This window comes from Falco peregrinus, chromosome 8 (assembly GCF_023634155.1).
Source record: "Falco peregrinus isolate bFalPer1 chromosome 8, bFalPer1.pri, whole genome shotgun sequence".
In the NCBI taxonomy this organism is placed as follows: Eukaryota; Metazoa; Chordata; class Aves; order Falconiformes; family Falconidae; genus Falco; species Falco peregrinus.
Genome location: NC_073728.1, coordinates 25,041,705 through 25,057,615, shown reverse-complemented (window position 1 = coordinate 25,057,615; position 15,911 = coordinate 25,041,705). Strand labels below are relative to the sequence as shown.

Here is a 15,911-nt window from a genome sequence, read left to right as displayed (position 1 = left end):
TTGCTGAAAGGGCCCTCAAGTGTGCAGAAGATCCACAAATTATACTTTCTTTATTCATGAGAATCAGGAAATTGTCTTCATAGCTATTCCTTCACTCTCAAAAATTGCATCAGAGTGTCAAGTAAGAACACTTCAGATATTTCTAATACTCCCCACGTTTATCACCATCAAAACTCTGCATCACTTTATCACGTTGTTTTTAGGGCTGTTTACTTTGTACAAGGACAACCACACAAGTCATGCTTTGGTTGCTTTTGAAGTTCACTTCATCGCAACTGCGGCAGCTGCTTGCATACAGTTTAGGGTAGTCAGTGAAGCCTAAGTAACTACTTCATACATTAAATCCAAGCATTAAAATATTTTTCAGCTTCTTCAGAGACCAGAAGCTTCAACCATTCCTTACTTGACAACTAAAATATTCACCTTTCTGTTAGCTCTCTTTACAGTGCAATTGTGCATTCTTAACCCACACCAAAAAGAAAAAATTACAGAAGAAAAATCTAAATATTCCTGTCAAAGTAAATATGACCCTGATTTACATGCCTCATTTTCATATTTAGGGTTCAAGAAGTTTGACCTTTAAAAAGTTATGCAAAGTCTGTGGTCTGCTTTAGCAAAATAGTCAATTATTGTATTTTCTGTATTTAAGCATCATTAAGATCAATATTTTTTTATTACATTCTTGCTATTCTATATTGTTTTTATGTCAAAGATATCTTCATAGTATTATGAATATATTGTACAATAAATGCTCTAAAGAGGTTTTGTTTTGCAGATGTTGCTAAATTTGCATAAGAAGAGTTGGATGGAAGGTTTGACACTGCAGGACTACAGTGAACATTGCAAACTCAATGAAACAGTAGTGAAGGAGATGTTAGAATTAGCTAAGAATTATAACAAGGTATTTATATTCCGTAATGATATGTAGCTGTGTTTATAAAGTGAAGAAATCCATTACTTAATTTCAGAAGTAAGAAGTTAATTATCACAAGCTTTATTCAGGATGGCTTGTAAAGGCCTAGACTATAAGAACAGAACAATTGTTGCAGGAGCTCTTTTGGACCTGGGTGGTTATTTGATTTGTATAATCTGTTTTCAGCGAAGAGTTTCTTGGAATTTGGTTAAATTAGACACAAGTGTGGCTCTGATGGCCTTGTGGAGACTCAACTATATATCATTTCTATGTAAAGTTCCCTGTTAGTCTTCAGGTTTTGCCACATGACTTTTACCTTGGTCTGGCAAAGCATTGAATTAGTTGTTTTGCTTTGAAATGCAAGTAATCACATCAATTTTGTATTTTTACTTCGTGAAGAGAATAGAAGATTCCTGTAGATCAAAATACGTAGTTAATTGTATTATTCATTCCTTCAGTTAAGGACTACTTAACCAGTATAGTAGAAAAAACGTTATTTACCTGTATTGTTCCAGTAGCTAGATAATATTTGGAATGCATTCTAGAGCCCAATTCAGTGATCTTTTAAGATAAATTATTATCGGTGTTGTAAGAAAGAAGAATCAAAGTTATTTGTACAGTTTTAATACTGGCACTTAAACTTAGAAATATTTTTTATAAATACTAGATCTCAACAGGCATTGTGAGTAGTAAGTATGTCAGTCATACTTGATGAGTGCTATTTTTTTAACTTCTTAAAGTCCTTAAAAACAAAATTCAGTATTGCCTTCTCTAGTTAAGTTAGCGGATTTACTTTATAAAACACTGTGTTTGAAGGCAACAGAAGATTATTAAAATGTATTAATATAAGTGACTTTAAACAGTATAAAAATTTGAGATGAAATCTCCAGCAGTTGAAACAGTGTAGGTAATGTTATTTTTGGTTCTGCTTTACTATTTCAGCTGTCTTCAACTATCTTTATTGATACCGCTCAATTAAGATTTTTGCTTAAAAACAGTTTTGTGAATATAAGAAAATAAAACCATTCATGAGTATTTGCCTTGATCTTCTGCACGAACACTTAGTAATTAAAACCACGTCGGCTGAAAAGCTGAAGTACCTTTCCTTTTGACTTTCTGAAATGTGTTGCTGTTTGATTTTTTTTTTTTTTTATAAAGAGAATTTTATTTTGAGAATCTTGTGGCTTGGGGAAAAAGTAAATGAAATCTGAAACACTGACCTTTTCTGTGTTTCTTTCACAGGCTGTTGAAGAAGAAGATAAGATGACACCTGAACAGCTGGCAATAAAAAATGTTGGCAAGCAGGTGAGGTGTGATGAATTAGAGTGAGGTGGAATTATATGCTTCGTTCATTCTAAATATTAATTTTTTTACATGTGCGTAGGTGATTTTAGTTCTATCTGCAAGAGATTCTCAACACTTCAATAGTGAATTTATTTTTGTTGAAGATTGTTGTGTAAGGAACAAGGCTTTTGACTATAGGTAATCAGCAGAATATCTGCAAGTCGTGTTACACATATGTTTGTATTACATGCTGAGGAGCAGTGTTAAGATTTCGTAGTTTTCCCTTTTTCAGGTTCTTTTGTTTGTTTGTTTGGGTGTTGTTGTTGTTTTTAACTGCTTTCAAGAAGAGGCATAAAGATATCCAAGGCTGTGTCAGAGAGGCCAAAACTGTGGAGAGTTTTAAAGAACATTAATACTTGAAAAAAGGTAGGAGTGTTCTTTATACAATGGCTAAAGAGCCAGCTCACCCCTATCCTCAGTTCATGAACACACTGGCAATGCTTACCCTCCAATACACACGTATCCAAGTAAGCTGCATTGCTTTGTATTGCTGTTGAAGGAAGACAGTTTAGGACCATCGCTGAAACTGAAAACATCCACTCCTTTGCAATGTTCAGGATATGATGTCTTTATTGAAGATTCCACAAAAAACTATTTCTGTGTTTGATCTGAACATAAAGGTTGAGGAAATGGGCTTTGGTGAGTGAGAAGAGAGCAAAGCAAGTTTGTAAGAGGTTGTGCTCAAATTCAAGAAGGGCAATGGGAACAAGAAACAGCTTTAAAAATGTCCATTGTGTCCTTAAGGAACCAGTATTTACTGTATGGCTAGTAGCAGTAGAAGAATTCAAAGGATTCTGGATTGCTTTTATGTGTCAGTTTCTAGCAGCTATGTCACAACACATCTGCACTATTGTTCAGTCACTCGGGTGTTTCTGTAGCATTCAGAACAATGGACTTTATGCACACCTACACATACATAAATATATATATGAAATAAAATGTGTAAGTAGGGTTGTATTTTAAGGGTTATTGATGTCATCTCAAACAGAACTTGAGCTTTACTAGTTGTTTAAATCATTACGTATACATAAAAAAAATCTATTTTGATACAGTTCTTAAAGAAAAAAACAAACCTATTTTTCCTGATAAAAATATTAAGTTTCCTTTAAAATTACAAAATGGTTCAGTTAATTTCCATGTGGATTTTGCATGCAACTTACATTAAAAGCTTTGTAAACAAACAGCTGCTTAGCTTACAACAGGGATGTTACATTATTAGGTTGCATAATTTGCTAGGAACAGATGAGGATATTGGAGAACTATATGATCTTTGAAAATGAGTTCTTTAAGGACAGCTCACAGATTTTCTATTACAATTTTAGGTAAATTTAGATGGGTTCATTAGATCTTGACTAATTCTTTTTTTAAGAAGTTAAAATTCCCAGACATTGTTGTCTTCCTTATTTTTATTTCTTTACACACAAGGCTGCTATAATACTACTACAGTAAAGTTTAGAGGTGTGTTTTAAATGTGCCTGGTAATTTTGCAGTATTTGGAGTTTAACTAGTTAATCTCAATTCTGAAACTGAAGAAGTGCATAAGTATGGTTTTCAACCAGAAATAATCTTATCGTTCTATGCAAATGCTCATATTAATTGAGTAATAGTGTGTGGGGATGTGTATTTTCAGAACACTGAGTTTTTCAGAACATTCGAACACAGCATTGTGCATTTTTTTTCTTTTCATTTTTTTAATGGGTATAACTATGCTAATTTTCTTGCAGTCAACACAACTATTCAAAGACGTTTAGATTATGCTTGAGTCTTTACAGGATTAGAACACACATTTGTACAAAGATCTGAAAACAAATTGAAATGTACCAAAACCAACATTAAAATATTGGCCTTAGTGAGATGTATAGTAAATTCCACATATTGTGTGTTGTCCTTAAAACTCACAGCTGTCATGGTTACTGTTCAGATGCTGGACAGAAATTTACTTCCTAAACCTATCCTTAACTTAACTGAGTGATAAATACAATAAAAATAAAAAGCATAAAATCTTATTCATGAAAATTCTCTCATTTGCTAGGTCTTGCTAGAATGGAAAATTTAGGAGCATTACTGGCCTGTGTTCCTTAACTTGTAGTCATCTTAAATAGATCAGAAATGAATTAAATCCTTCAGAGAGGTGTTTCAGGTGTTTCTCTCATGGCATCCTTTGTATTTCAGGACCCTAAACGTCATTTAGAAGAGCATGTGGATGTGCTGATGACCTCAAACATTGTCCAGTGTTTAGCTGCTATGTTGGATACAGTTGTATTTAAATAACCAATTTACTGTTTGTGATGCTTTCTGTGTATATTTGTTTATTGTTTCTAATACTCACAATACGGAGACTGTTGAGGCTATATTTGATTAAGCAGAGACATCTGACTTCATTTGCAGTGTAAGTGCAGCACTATAACACCTTTCAGTCTCTAATTGTGCAGTTGCTTCAGTTTCTTTATGTCAGGGTCTTTACAGATTCCAAAGCATTCAAGAACACAATGTGGGCAAAAATGTATTACACTGTCATTTAATATTTGGGGGAAAAATCAGTAGTACATATATATTTTGATTGTTGCAACATAATAAAAATACATTTACAAACATGTCTTAAGTTCTGGAAGGTCTTTTTTGAGAAAGGACGGTGGGAATTAACAGTGCAGGAAGAGTGCTGGTAAAGGTTTATTTCTAGCCACTGTAAAACTACTGAGATATTAATTGCTAGGACAGCGAAAACTAATGAAATATGGCTCCCATTGGTTATCAGATACTCTCACTGAGATTAAAAATGAAAAATAAAATAAGAAATTGTAGTAGCGCTGAGTTCTGAGGGTGCACAAAAAACAAAACGCTGAAAATTCCTCTGCCAGCTCTCTTTCAATACTATTCAGACCCTAATATCCACAGAAGACAATTGACCTTAAGAAAATGAATTCAGTTATGCTGATAACTGAATCACACAACTCACACAAGTGGTGTCATAAATAGCACTATTCTGAGAATAAGCGTTAAAGTGACAGAGGCTGTTCTAGGTTATATGAACCCTCCCTCCTGCGAAGGAGAACGTACACGAGATGTCCATATATATAAATACATGGAAAGAGTCCCAACTGGAATATGACGTTTAAAACTGTTTCCACTGACTAGAGAGGGAAACACTCACAGGAGGGCAAGGGGGGTTGGCTGCTTGGTTTTAAGCAGGCAAAACCAAATAACTGGGTTTGGGGAGTGACTTTGGGTTTTGAGCAGGGGGCTGGTTGCAATTTTTTGTTTGATTGGTTTTTAAGTATTGGATGGTACTTAGGCTGATTTGATTCTTTTGTCTGGGCAGAAATGTTCTCATTCTGTGTCACAATATTTTGTTTACTGTTTTTTATTTTTTTAAATGGCAACAATTGTGGCTGGCAAATATTTTAAACTAGACACCATCTTTTTTTGCTGAAGATTATTTTTTAGATTTATTTTATTTCTTACTTGCTTAGTGAAGAAATAGCCCATAAAATTGTCTTATTTTCCACTTTGTGCCCAGTAATTTTCTGTTTACTTATTCATTACCATTCAAAGGTTTTTCTTTTGTTGGGAATTTCTTATTTAGGCTTTTTAATTTACTATTTTAGAATAACTCTTTTTCAAAGTATATTTAGCAAGCACTTACTTCAGAGGGAAGCATGCAGATTTTTGCAGCTGCCCTCCTTATGGCCTTCCCTCTGCCCCCACAGTAGGCAGTAGAATATCATACTGGGAAAATGGAGACATACCAAACCACATTTGCCTGCGCATAGTTAAATGGAAGTGCTTTCTGGCGATTGGCACTGAAAACCTGTGTGTGGTTGAGGAAGGCTGCATTCCGGCCACCCTCGCTGGTGTCCGTGTGCACCCCCAGGTGAGATGGGGCAGGAGCGCAGAGGGGAACCTGCCCTGGGGCTCGTCTGCCAGCAGGGCTCTGCATCCCTGCCGCTATCTACTCCCACACACACGTGGAACACCACGAGGGAGGCATAGTTTGGCAGGTCGTGGGTAACATGGCATTGCAGAACAGGAGAGAAGCTATTGCAATGCTGCAGTGTATACATGCCTGAAAGGCCGGGATAAACAGGGAGACAAACCAGTGAGTCCTGCATATTCTAAATCAATTTTGACAAATGCGCATCTTGCAGAGGGCAGCTGAAGGGAATCTGCTGGAGATGCAGATCTCCTTTAGTATGAGCTTGTGCTGTGGTACCCTGCTTTCTCTCCACTCCTCGGTTTGACTTGGAGGCACAATTTTCCATTTACTAAGATGTTTCATGAATAATCAAAAGGCTGCCGTTCAGGGCATCTTTCCTCTTTTTTGTCCAGTGCTTTAGGAGCTACACAGAGGATTTGGAAGAATGTGTGCATGCAGTAACCTGAAAAACAGCAGCCCCTGTACCATCTTGGAGAAAGAAAGAGGTTTTCAAGCAGCCACCTTCTGAGCCTCCAGCCGCAATGGAGCAGACCTTCATTAGCAGCTTGACCCCTCGTCACCTGTCAGCATGAAGGACGGGCATATTGTATTAGCAAACCTCTCTCCTTTCTATAACGATTCTGTAACACCACCTGCCATTGCATATCCCCCTATTATACCAGTTTAGGAGTTGTGCGCTGAAGATTTTTGGCATATATTAGCACTTCCATGTGATTGGCAGCGTACCACTGAATTCATTGCAGTTCTGCATCTATATGGGTGTAGCTCTGTAATTCAGGGCAACGTTTCCCAGGGTTTATCTGCATTTCAACCCATCTCCTGCCTATATAAGTCCATTCCCTTTCCCTGCTTGAAATGAACAGAAAGGTAAGGGCGAGCACGCTCGTGAAATGAGCGTCGGAAACATTAGTTAGAACCGATACTAACAAAACTATTTCCTGAGCACTGAAAGGAGAAGGTGTAGTATGGAAAGTTGTGTGCGCTGTGCCACCCGACTGCGAGTGTAACCATGAAGTGCTTGCTTTTTTGCTTTATTGGTTATTTTGCTACAATAATTTCTTTGCAGGGAGCCTGTGTATGCTGGCTTCTATGAAACACCAACTAACCGCACTAGCCCACGGTTAAGCAACAGCAAAATACATGGCCATGGGAGTTAGGAGCCTTGAAATACGCTTCTGACAAGTCACCCTGGTTCTAGGCGTTTCTGGATTTGAGTTTGCAAAGTTTCAGCCTGGCTTCAGGGGGTTATGCAATGCCAGTCTCGGGCTTGGTAGGTGTTGGTCCGGGCTGCCTTAGCCATCAGCGGGATTTGAAGCCGGCTGCTGCTGTCGCCTGGAAAGAGACACGATCTGTAAAACACCTGAAGTCCGAACTGCTCGGGGAAATGCTGGGAAGGTGGGACAGGAGGGCTTCTCCCCGGGCAGAAACCCGGGGCTCTTAGGCACTCAGCAGCCGGCCCGGGAAGGGGAGTTGAGGCCGGTGCTTGGCAGCGGTGGGGCGGCAGGAGCGTCCCCGGGCGCGTCTTCGCGCCGCGGTGGGTCCCGCTGTCCATCGGCCGGTCCCTTCCCGCTCCCGGGCCGCCGGCGGCCGCAGCCCCCCCGGCCCCCTCCCCTCCCGGAGCGCGGGCCTGGTCCCGCCGGCAGCGCGCACCGGGCCGCCGCCGCTCTGCGCCGGGGCTCGGCCGGGGCCGCGGCTCTTGCGGAGCCGCCCGCGGGCAGAGGGTGCTGGGGCTGCGGCTGCGGCTCCGCCGTGGGGGCTCCCCCGTCGCCGCCCCGGGGCCGAGCGCTGCCGCCGGGCCGGGCGCGGCTGGTGCCGAGCGCCCGACAAACGCGCGGTCCCCTGGCGGCGCCGCCCGCGGGACCGGGGCCGCGGGGGAAGGCAGCGGGCGGCCGGGAGCCCGGGGCCGGGCGGGGGGCTGCCTGCCGCGCCGTTTGGCTGATGATCTCCGGCGTTCGGGTCCCGGATAAAATATTTATTTGCTGAAGAACCCGTGAGCACCGCGGCCAGTACGTTAGGGCGCCTCGGCTGCGGGGCTGATGGTTATTTCAGAACTTGAGGGAGATGCTGCGCGGGCGCTGCCAGCGGGGACGGGGGACGCGCTGCCCCCGCGGAGCAGGCGCGGGCGGGAAGGTGGGGGCGTTGCGCCGGGGGGGCCGCTCGCAGGGGCCGGGGGCGGGGAGGGGGGGGGGGGCGGGGGGAGGCAGCTGGCGGGGGTGAGCTGAGGGCAGCGGCCGCCCGGCCCCGGAGACCCCCGCACCCGCTCGCCAGCCTGACACACAAAGGCGGGGGGCACGCGCGCAGGATTTGGGGAACCGCGGGGTTTGTGATTTATTTTCCAGCCGTAGTCGGGGAAAAACAAAAAAAACAACAAAAAAAAAGATGCTGGAAAGGTCACATAATAATGAGCTCTTACAGCAAACACACTCTTCCCTTCCCCCTTCGCCTTCCTTCTATCTCACAATAAAATCATCTCCTTCAATTTGCCATGATCGTCGCGACCAGGAGCCAGGTGATTATCCTAATTAATGTCTATCTAATTAAATTACTGTCAGCGGTTAACCAATGGCAGAAGCCGTTTCATCCTCTCCACAAGCAGCAAGATCAAAAGTGAGTCTTTCCTGATTGCTGCATAGTGTCAATTGGCCAATCTCTTCTCCCAGGGAAGGAGGAAAAAAAAAAAAAAAAAAAAAAAAAAAGTAAATCAAACGTTTGGGAAGCATTTGGTGGATGAAGTGCTTTCTGTCTAGTGAGGGTCCCAGGATGTCTAGCTTCTGATACTAAGGAGCCCTTTCAGATCCAGGGACTGAAGGGTTATTACTGTGGTGCTAGAGCTATGCAGCTGGAGCATTGTCTTTCTCCCTCTATCATGCTCTCCAAGAAATTTCTCAATGTGAGCAGCAGTTACCCACATGCAGGCGGATCTGAGCTTGCCTTGCATGATCATCCCATTATCTCGACCACTGACAACCTGGAGAGAAGTTCACCTTTGAAAAAAATTACCAGGGGGATGACGAATCAGTCAGATACAGACAATTTTCCTGACTCCAAGGACACACCAGGGGACGTCCAGAGAAATAAACTCTCTCCCGTCTTGGACGGGGTCTCTGAGCTTCGTCACAGTTTCGATGGATCTGCTGCAGATCGCTATCTGCTCTCTCAGTCCAGCCAGCCCCAGTCTGCTGCCTCTGCTCCTAGTACCATGTTCCCTTACCCCAGCCAGCATGGACCTGCTCACCCAGCCTTCTCCATCGCCAGCCCCAGCCGCTACATGGCTCACCATCCTGTGATCACCAACGGAGCTTATAACAGCCTCCTGTCCAACTCTTCTCCGCAAGGCTACCCCACGGCGGGCTACCCTTACCCCCAGCAGTATGGCCATTCCTACCAAGGGGCACCTTTCTACCAGTTCTCCTCCACCCAGCCGGGGCTAGTTCCCGGCAAGGCTCAGGTCTACCTGTGCAACAGGCCACTCTGGCTGAAATTTCACCGGCACCAGACGGAGATGATCATCACGAAGCAGGGGAGGTAAGCCACCGCGCGGACCCGCGCCGCGGGTCGGGGCTGAGCCGCCGGGGGAGCCGCCCGGAGCCTCCGCCGCCCCGGGGGGAGTCGCCCGCCCGCCGCCGGGGCCCCTGCGCCGGGCACCGGGAGCGGCGGTGCCGGTCCCCGCCGTGCCGGTCCCCGCCGCGCCGGTCGCCGCCGGGCAGCCCTCCCTGCCCCCCCGCGGGTCCCCGTGCCCGCGGTCCTCGTCCCTTCCCCGCGGAGAGCCCGGCGTTCCGGGAGGGAGTTCCTTTGGATTTTTATTTCTCGCTACCGGGAGCCGTGAGGATGAAGCACAACGGGCTGGTTCCCCCGCGTGTGCTTGTCGCTGCCGGTGGCTTGCTTTCCTTCTTTCCTTTTTTTTTTTTTCTTTCCTTTTTTATAGGCGAATGTTCCCTTTCCTAAGTTTTAATATTTCTGGTCTCGACCCCACGGCTCACTACAATATTTTTGTGGATGTAATTTTGGCGGATCCCAACCACTGGAGATTTCAGGGAGGCAAATGGGTTCCTTGCGGCAAGGCGGACACCAATGTACAAGGCAAGTTCCTCCAATTAACACTTTTCCCGACACATATGTAGGTGAGAATGATTAATTACAGCCTTTGTGGACTGGCTCTGGCGACTTAAAGGAGAACAGGCCAATGATGCTTTTAAAAAAAAAAAAAAAAAAAAAAAAAGGAGGGTGGAAGGAGAAAGTAAAAGGCGTTCGGAAAACGCTGTTTTAATGTTTCTCGGTTAAAAGGAGGGGAGTTTCGCCAGTGACATACCGCTGACTTAACGGGGTCCTTCGACCTCGTGTGCCGCCGCAGTGGCAGAGCCGGGGTACACGCGAGAACTGTGATGTGGTTGTGTTTTTTGTTGTTTTGCTTAGGCAACCGGGTGTACATGCACCCCGACTCCCCCAACACGGGAGCCCACTGGATGCGCCAGGAAATCTCCTTTGGGAAACTAAAACTTACAAACAATAAAGGAGCATCAAACAACAACGGGCAGGTCAGTGGGGGAGACGCAGACGCTCTGCCAGACTTTTTTTTTTATTGCTTCGGGCAAAATCCTGCCGTTTTTCGAAAGGGCGCGTTTTTAGGGTTTTTTTGTTGGTTGGTTTGTTTTTTTTTTTAGATCGTGTCGTTAGGTGAAAATAAAAGGGGAGGTGGGGGTGGAGGAAGCCCTCCCGTTTATTTTGCCACGGGCCTCACCGACCCCGAGCGCGCTACCCGGGCTGACGACGACGCCCGCCGCGGCCGAGGCGTCCGCAGCCGTCCCAGGGAGCCGGCGGCCGAGCCCAGCAGCCCGCGGGCATCGCTCTACCGGTCCTTCTCGCTCTCATTTTCTCCTCTTCCCGCGGCCCCCTCCCTCCTTTTCCTCTGCCCGACAGATGGTGGTTTTGCAGTCCCTCCACAAGTACCAGCCCCGCTTGCATGTGGTGGAGGTGAACGAAGACGGGACGGAGGACACCAACCAGCCGGGCAGAGTGCAGACCTTCACCTTCCCCGAGACGCAGTTCATAGCAGTCACCGCCTACCAGAACACCGATGTAAAGAGCTCCCCGCTTCATTCCGCCCGCGCTCCCTGCAGGGCATCCCGCCGAGGCCGGCCCGGCCCGCTGCCCCCCGCGGCTCTCCGGCGCCGGGGGACGGGGCTCCCCGGCTCCCCGCTTTGAGCCGTCGTGCCCCTGGCCCTCCCCGCGGCGCCTGTGCCCCGGGACCCCCGGGCGGCCGCTCGCCCGCCCGCAGCGGCGCTGCCCCCCTGGGCCGGACAGGAGTCCCGCCGGCAGCGGTGCCGCTCCGCCCGCAGCTGGGCGCTTCTCCGCGGCATTTGTCTTCCAGTCGGAAACGGCTCGGTTAGCCGTTAAGCTGTTAGCTTAAGCTTTAAGTCTGCAAAGATCAATTAACAACCTCATTGATTGCGCCGGGGGTGACGGAGCAACTTCCTCAAATTAAAAGCTCGTTAATGCCTGGCTACGTTTCGGAGTGGTCTGGCTTTGCTACAGACTGGTGCCCCCTCTTTCAAATGACATATGTTCACTCTGCATTCCTGCTTTAATTATTTTGCTCGATGCAAATGTAAACTCTTAGCTACCGTTCTGCGGTACGATTTGCCTAATTTCTGGATTTCAGTATTCATGCCCATGCAGCAGGAATACTACTAACACGCCTTAAAACTTGGGGTTAAATATTAATTCTTATAGCTCTCCTTACAATAAAGTAAATCTTAAAATTAGACCGTGATGTCTATGAGCATGGCAAAGCTTTATTTTTTACGCTTTAAAGGCAATTTGATCGACTAGAGTAAAGCTTGATCCTTTTAGAAACGTGTTGGCTGCAGCAGAGTGTGTTTTCCAGGCTTTCACAACGTGCGCTCTGGTCCTCTTTCCCCAGATCACACAGCTGAAAATAGACCACAACCCCTTCGCAAAAGGCTTCCGAGACAATTATGACACGTAAGTAAACAGCATTTTTGTTACCCTTCTGCCGGCTGCACACACATGTCAAAGAGGGAAGCCTTGGGGTGCGGGCTGGCTGCATTTCACACCGAACCGTGGCACGCCAGGCTTTTCCCGAGCCCTCCGGCTGGCTCCGCGCAGCTCTGCGCAGCCTGCGGCCACCTCCGCACCCGGGGCCGCGCTGCCCGCACCTGAGCCCACATCCCGCTTTGGCACTTGCGGCCGTTCTGTTGTTGGCCCATACCCCTGCGCCCCTTTCCAAGTTTCCCCCTTGCTTGCGCGCCAGGGCTCCCGGAGCAGCGCCCGAGCAGCCGGGGCTCGGTGCCCCAGCAGCCCGCCGGGTGTGCGTCACCCCGGGCTCCGCGCAGCCCGTGTCCCCAGGAAAATTTCGTCGTTGTCTTTCTTGTCTGGGGTTGGATTTCCCCCCCCCAGCTCTTCCTTCTGGGTGGAGCTTAAAGCCTCCGAAGTTTTGATCGCGGTCTGTCCCCGCGCGGCCGCTGCCCCCCCCGCCTTGGCCCCCTGCGCCCCGGTGCGGCCGTTGGACCCGGCCGGCGGCGGAAGCTGCGGCTGGTGCCGCCCCGAGTGCGGCTCCGTGGGGGGCACAGCCCCCGACACCCCCCGCCGCCTCTACCGGCCCTCGGGAGCCCAACGGCGACATACCGGCCCGCAGGCGTCGGCGGCTGCGGCTTCCCCCGGCCCGGGGTACGGCCGGCCCGGCGCCCCCTGCCCCTGCCCAGACCGGGCCGGGCCGGACCAGCGTGGGGTGGCGGTACAGGGCGGCCCCCACGCCCGGGGGGGCGGGCGGCCTCAGAGCGCCTCCTGCCCCGCTGCGGGCTTCGGACTGCGGCACGGGACTGCGGTTTCCAGAGGGGAAACCCGCTGCTTCCCCTGCAAACTGCGGCCGGCAGCGGCTGTGCTCGCGCGTAGCTTCAGCCCCTGCTCAAGCCCCCCCTTGGCTCCGACAGCGGCCCGGCCACCCCCAGCAGCGGCATCTTGGCCCAGGGGTGGAAACGACGCCGAGGCCTGAAATCGTGCGAAAGGGGCCGGGGCCCGAGCACCGGCCCTCCTCGGGGAGCGAGTTGTGCTGTGCCCGGTCCCCCTCGACGGGTGGAGGTCGCGGCGGCCGTGGCGGGGGAGCCGGGCCGGCGGCGGGAGGGGGCCGGCGGCCCGTGGCGCCCCGGAGGGCGGCAGCCGCCCCTGCCCCCTCTCCTGGTAGCTCTGCCAGGAGGATGCATGGCCTTTGGGAAGGCCACGTGGCCTTCGCCCCCAGCCGCAAGTGCTTTTCTCTTTTTAATAGGAAAACCCCAACTTTATAGGGCGTCACTTGAAAGGAGACGGGGGGAGGGGGAAGCTTCAATGTTGTCTAGCACGTTGAATTTGTTTAAGGGCCAAGTTTATTTTGGATAAGAAATTCCAGGAGGCGTGGAGGGTTAATTAAAGCACAGTTTTAGCCTGAATTAAATACAGATAGTAGTTATTCATCCATTAAAGTTTTTATAATCGCAAATTGCAGCCCAGCATGGGAGAATTATATATAGGCCACGCAGGGAACACTGGATGTGTCTGGTTTTACATTTCCTACAGTAGGTGTTTAAAGATTAGCTTAATTTAAACTCGGTAAGATGTTGATGGTTCGTCTGTGACTCCCAATAATAAGTGTTAAACAGCCGATATAATTCCGCAGTCTGCCATTCACGCCGTGCGCGGCAGATGACCGGGTTGCCTGTTGCGCATATGGCGGGACCGGTCGCTGTGTCACGGCGCGGGATGTCGTGCCGTTGGGAGGCCGGGCTCGGCCCGGAGCGGAGGCCCTCGCTCGGCCCTGCCAGCGAACGGCCAGCCGGTCCCCAAAGATTCGCTCTCCGTGCCGACCCCCATCCTCCTCCCCCGTTAAGGCTCTCGGCAGAGGCCGAGCCCGGAGCGGAGCGCGGGCCCCCGGGCAGGCAGCAGCGCCATGGGGCGGCCGCTGGCCCGGCCCGAACCCCCCCCGGGGCTGCGGCCGGCCGGGTGCCGCGCCGGGCTGCGGCGGACACCCAGCTCTCTCCCCTTCTCTTGTGCAGGATCTACACGGGCTGCGACATGGACCGGCTGACGCCTTCCCCCAACGACTCGCCCCGCTCGCAGATCGTGCCCGGGGCCCGCTACGCCATGGCCGGCTCCTTCCTCCAGGACCAGTTCGTGAGTAACTACGCCAAGTCCCGCTTCCACCCCGGGGCAGGAGCCGGCCCGGGGCCCGGCGCCGACCGCAGCGTGCCCCACACCAACGGGCTGCTCTCCCCACAGCAAGCCGAGGACCCGGGGGCCCCCTCGCCGCAGCGCTGGTTCGTCGCCCCCGCCAACAACCGCCTCGACTTCGCCGCCTCCGCCTACGACACGGCCACCGACTTCGCCGGCAACGCGGCCACGCTGCTTTCCTACGCGGCCGCCGGCGTCAAGGCGCTGCCCCTGCAGGCGGCCGGCTGCGCAGGGCGGCCGCTGGGCTACTACGCCGACCCCTCGGGCTGGGGAGCCCGCAGCCCCCCGCAGTACTGCAGCAAGTCGGGCTCCGTGCTCTCCTGCTGGCCCAACAGCGCGGCGGCGGCGCGCATGGCCGCCGGCAACCCCTACCTGGGGGAGGAGGCGGAGAGCCTGGCCCCCGAGCGGTCCCCCTTGCCGGGCGCCGAGGACTCCAAGCCCAAAGATTTGTCCGACTCCAGCTGGATCGAGACGCCGTCGTCCATTAAGTCCATCGACTCCACCGATTCTGGGATTTACGAGCAGGCCAAAAGGAGGCGAATCTCCCCCTCGGACACCCCAGTGTCCGAGAGCTCCTCGCCCCTCAAGAGCGAGGTGCTCACCCAGCGGGACTGCGAAAAGACCTGCGCCAAGGACATCGGCTACTACGGCTTCTACTCGCACAGCTAGGCGCGGCCCGCCCGGCCCCGCCGTCCTTTTGCACAATAACTCCTCCGCGCTAGCGCACTGACCCCCGCCCCTAGCTGACCCATCCGCACCCCCGGCCCGGCCCGGCCCGGCCCCGGCCCCGGCCCCGGCCCGGCAGGCAGGCAGGGAGGCAGAGCCGCGGCTGCCGCCGCCCCCCCGCCCCGCTCCCCGCCCGGCCCGGCGGCGCCCCGGGGGTGCGGCGGGCACCGCCGCTCCGAGACCCACTGATAAGTAGGATGCTTAGACTCTCACACCGTACAGCGCTTCCTTCCTTTCACCACGGATGGATACTAGGGGATAACAGTAACAGTGGGGGAAAAAAAAGAGCCTGTGAAATGCCTGTACATAGTATTTAATTTATTGTAACCAATTACTTTTCTTTGGTTCCGTTTCTTTCTTATTTGTTCGGATTTTTTTTTTTTGTTTTCATTGTTAAGTCACAAAACTTAGATCCTGTTTAAATTTCTTTACCCGCCTTCCACCTTTGCTCCCTCTTCCCCTTGCCCCTCCCCAGGTAAACACTCTTTCTAAATGCCTCTGGAAATGTAGAGTGGTCCATAGCTGTAGCAGCGAGTAATGGGTTTCTCACTTTCTCTGCAGCTCCTCGCATGAAATAATTACGCTGTGCCCTGGGCTAACACAGCTAAGGAATAGCTCAGCTTTCCCTTCAAAAGAACAGAAATACGTCTCGTAGGAAAGTCGATTAAAGTAGCATGACGCCTTCCAAAAGCAAAATTAACTGCCTCTGTATTTTTCTCTAAAAGGAATAGCTCGACATCAGCAATATTAGTATTTTTGTGGTATTCCCCCCCA

General features: G+C 49.9%; 2 protein-coding genes across 4 annotated transcripts in view; both read left to right on the top strand.

Annotated features, from left to right (window-relative positions):
* Window positions 1-4,851, top strand: part of PSMD14 (proteasome 26S subunit, non-ATPase 14) — a 48,920-nt gene extending 44,069 nt beyond the window's left edge. For all 3 annotated transcript variants that reach the window (XM_055811844.1, XM_055811845.1, XM_027782299.2), the window contains 3 exons: window positions 776-901; window positions 2,156-2,218; window positions 4,430-4,851. In XM_055811844.1, coding sequence (XP_055667819.1) covers window positions 776-901; window positions 2,156-2,218; window positions 4,430-4,528 — 288 coding nt within the window. In that variant the 3' untranslated portion in view covers window positions 4,529-4,851. The remainder of the gene's footprint in view (window positions 1-775; window positions 902-2,155; window positions 2,219-4,429) is intronic.
* A 3,982-nt stretch (window positions 4,852-8,833) lies between these two features.
* TBR1 (T-box brain transcription factor 1) lies at window positions 8,834-15,235 on the top strand. Its single transcript, XM_055812615.1, has 6 exons — window positions 8,834-9,716; window positions 10,117-10,271; window positions 10,605-10,726; window positions 11,109-11,267; window positions 12,112-12,173; window positions 14,237-15,235. Exons 1-6 carry the CDS (start codon window positions 9,025-9,027, stop codon window positions 15,078-15,080), a joined length of 2,034 nt encoding a protein of 677 aa, XP_055668590.1. The 5' UTR covers window positions 8,834-9,024; the 3' UTR covers window positions 15,081-15,235.
* The last annotated feature ends 676 nt before the right edge of the window (window positions 15,236-15,911 follow it).

Coding starts and splice junctions, on each gene's coding strand:
- TBR1 (XM_055812615.1), top strand. CDS start 9,025: ATGCAGCTGGAGCATTGTCTTTCTCCCTCTATCATGCTCTCCAAGAAA. Junction 10,272..10,604: donor GGCGGACACCAATGTACAAG/GCAAGTTCCTCC, acceptor TGTTTTGCTTAG/GCAACCGGGTGTACATGCAC. Junction 12,174..14,236: donor TTCCGAGACAATTATGACAC/GTAAGTAAACAG, acceptor TCTCTTGTGCAG/GATCTACACGGGCTGCGACA.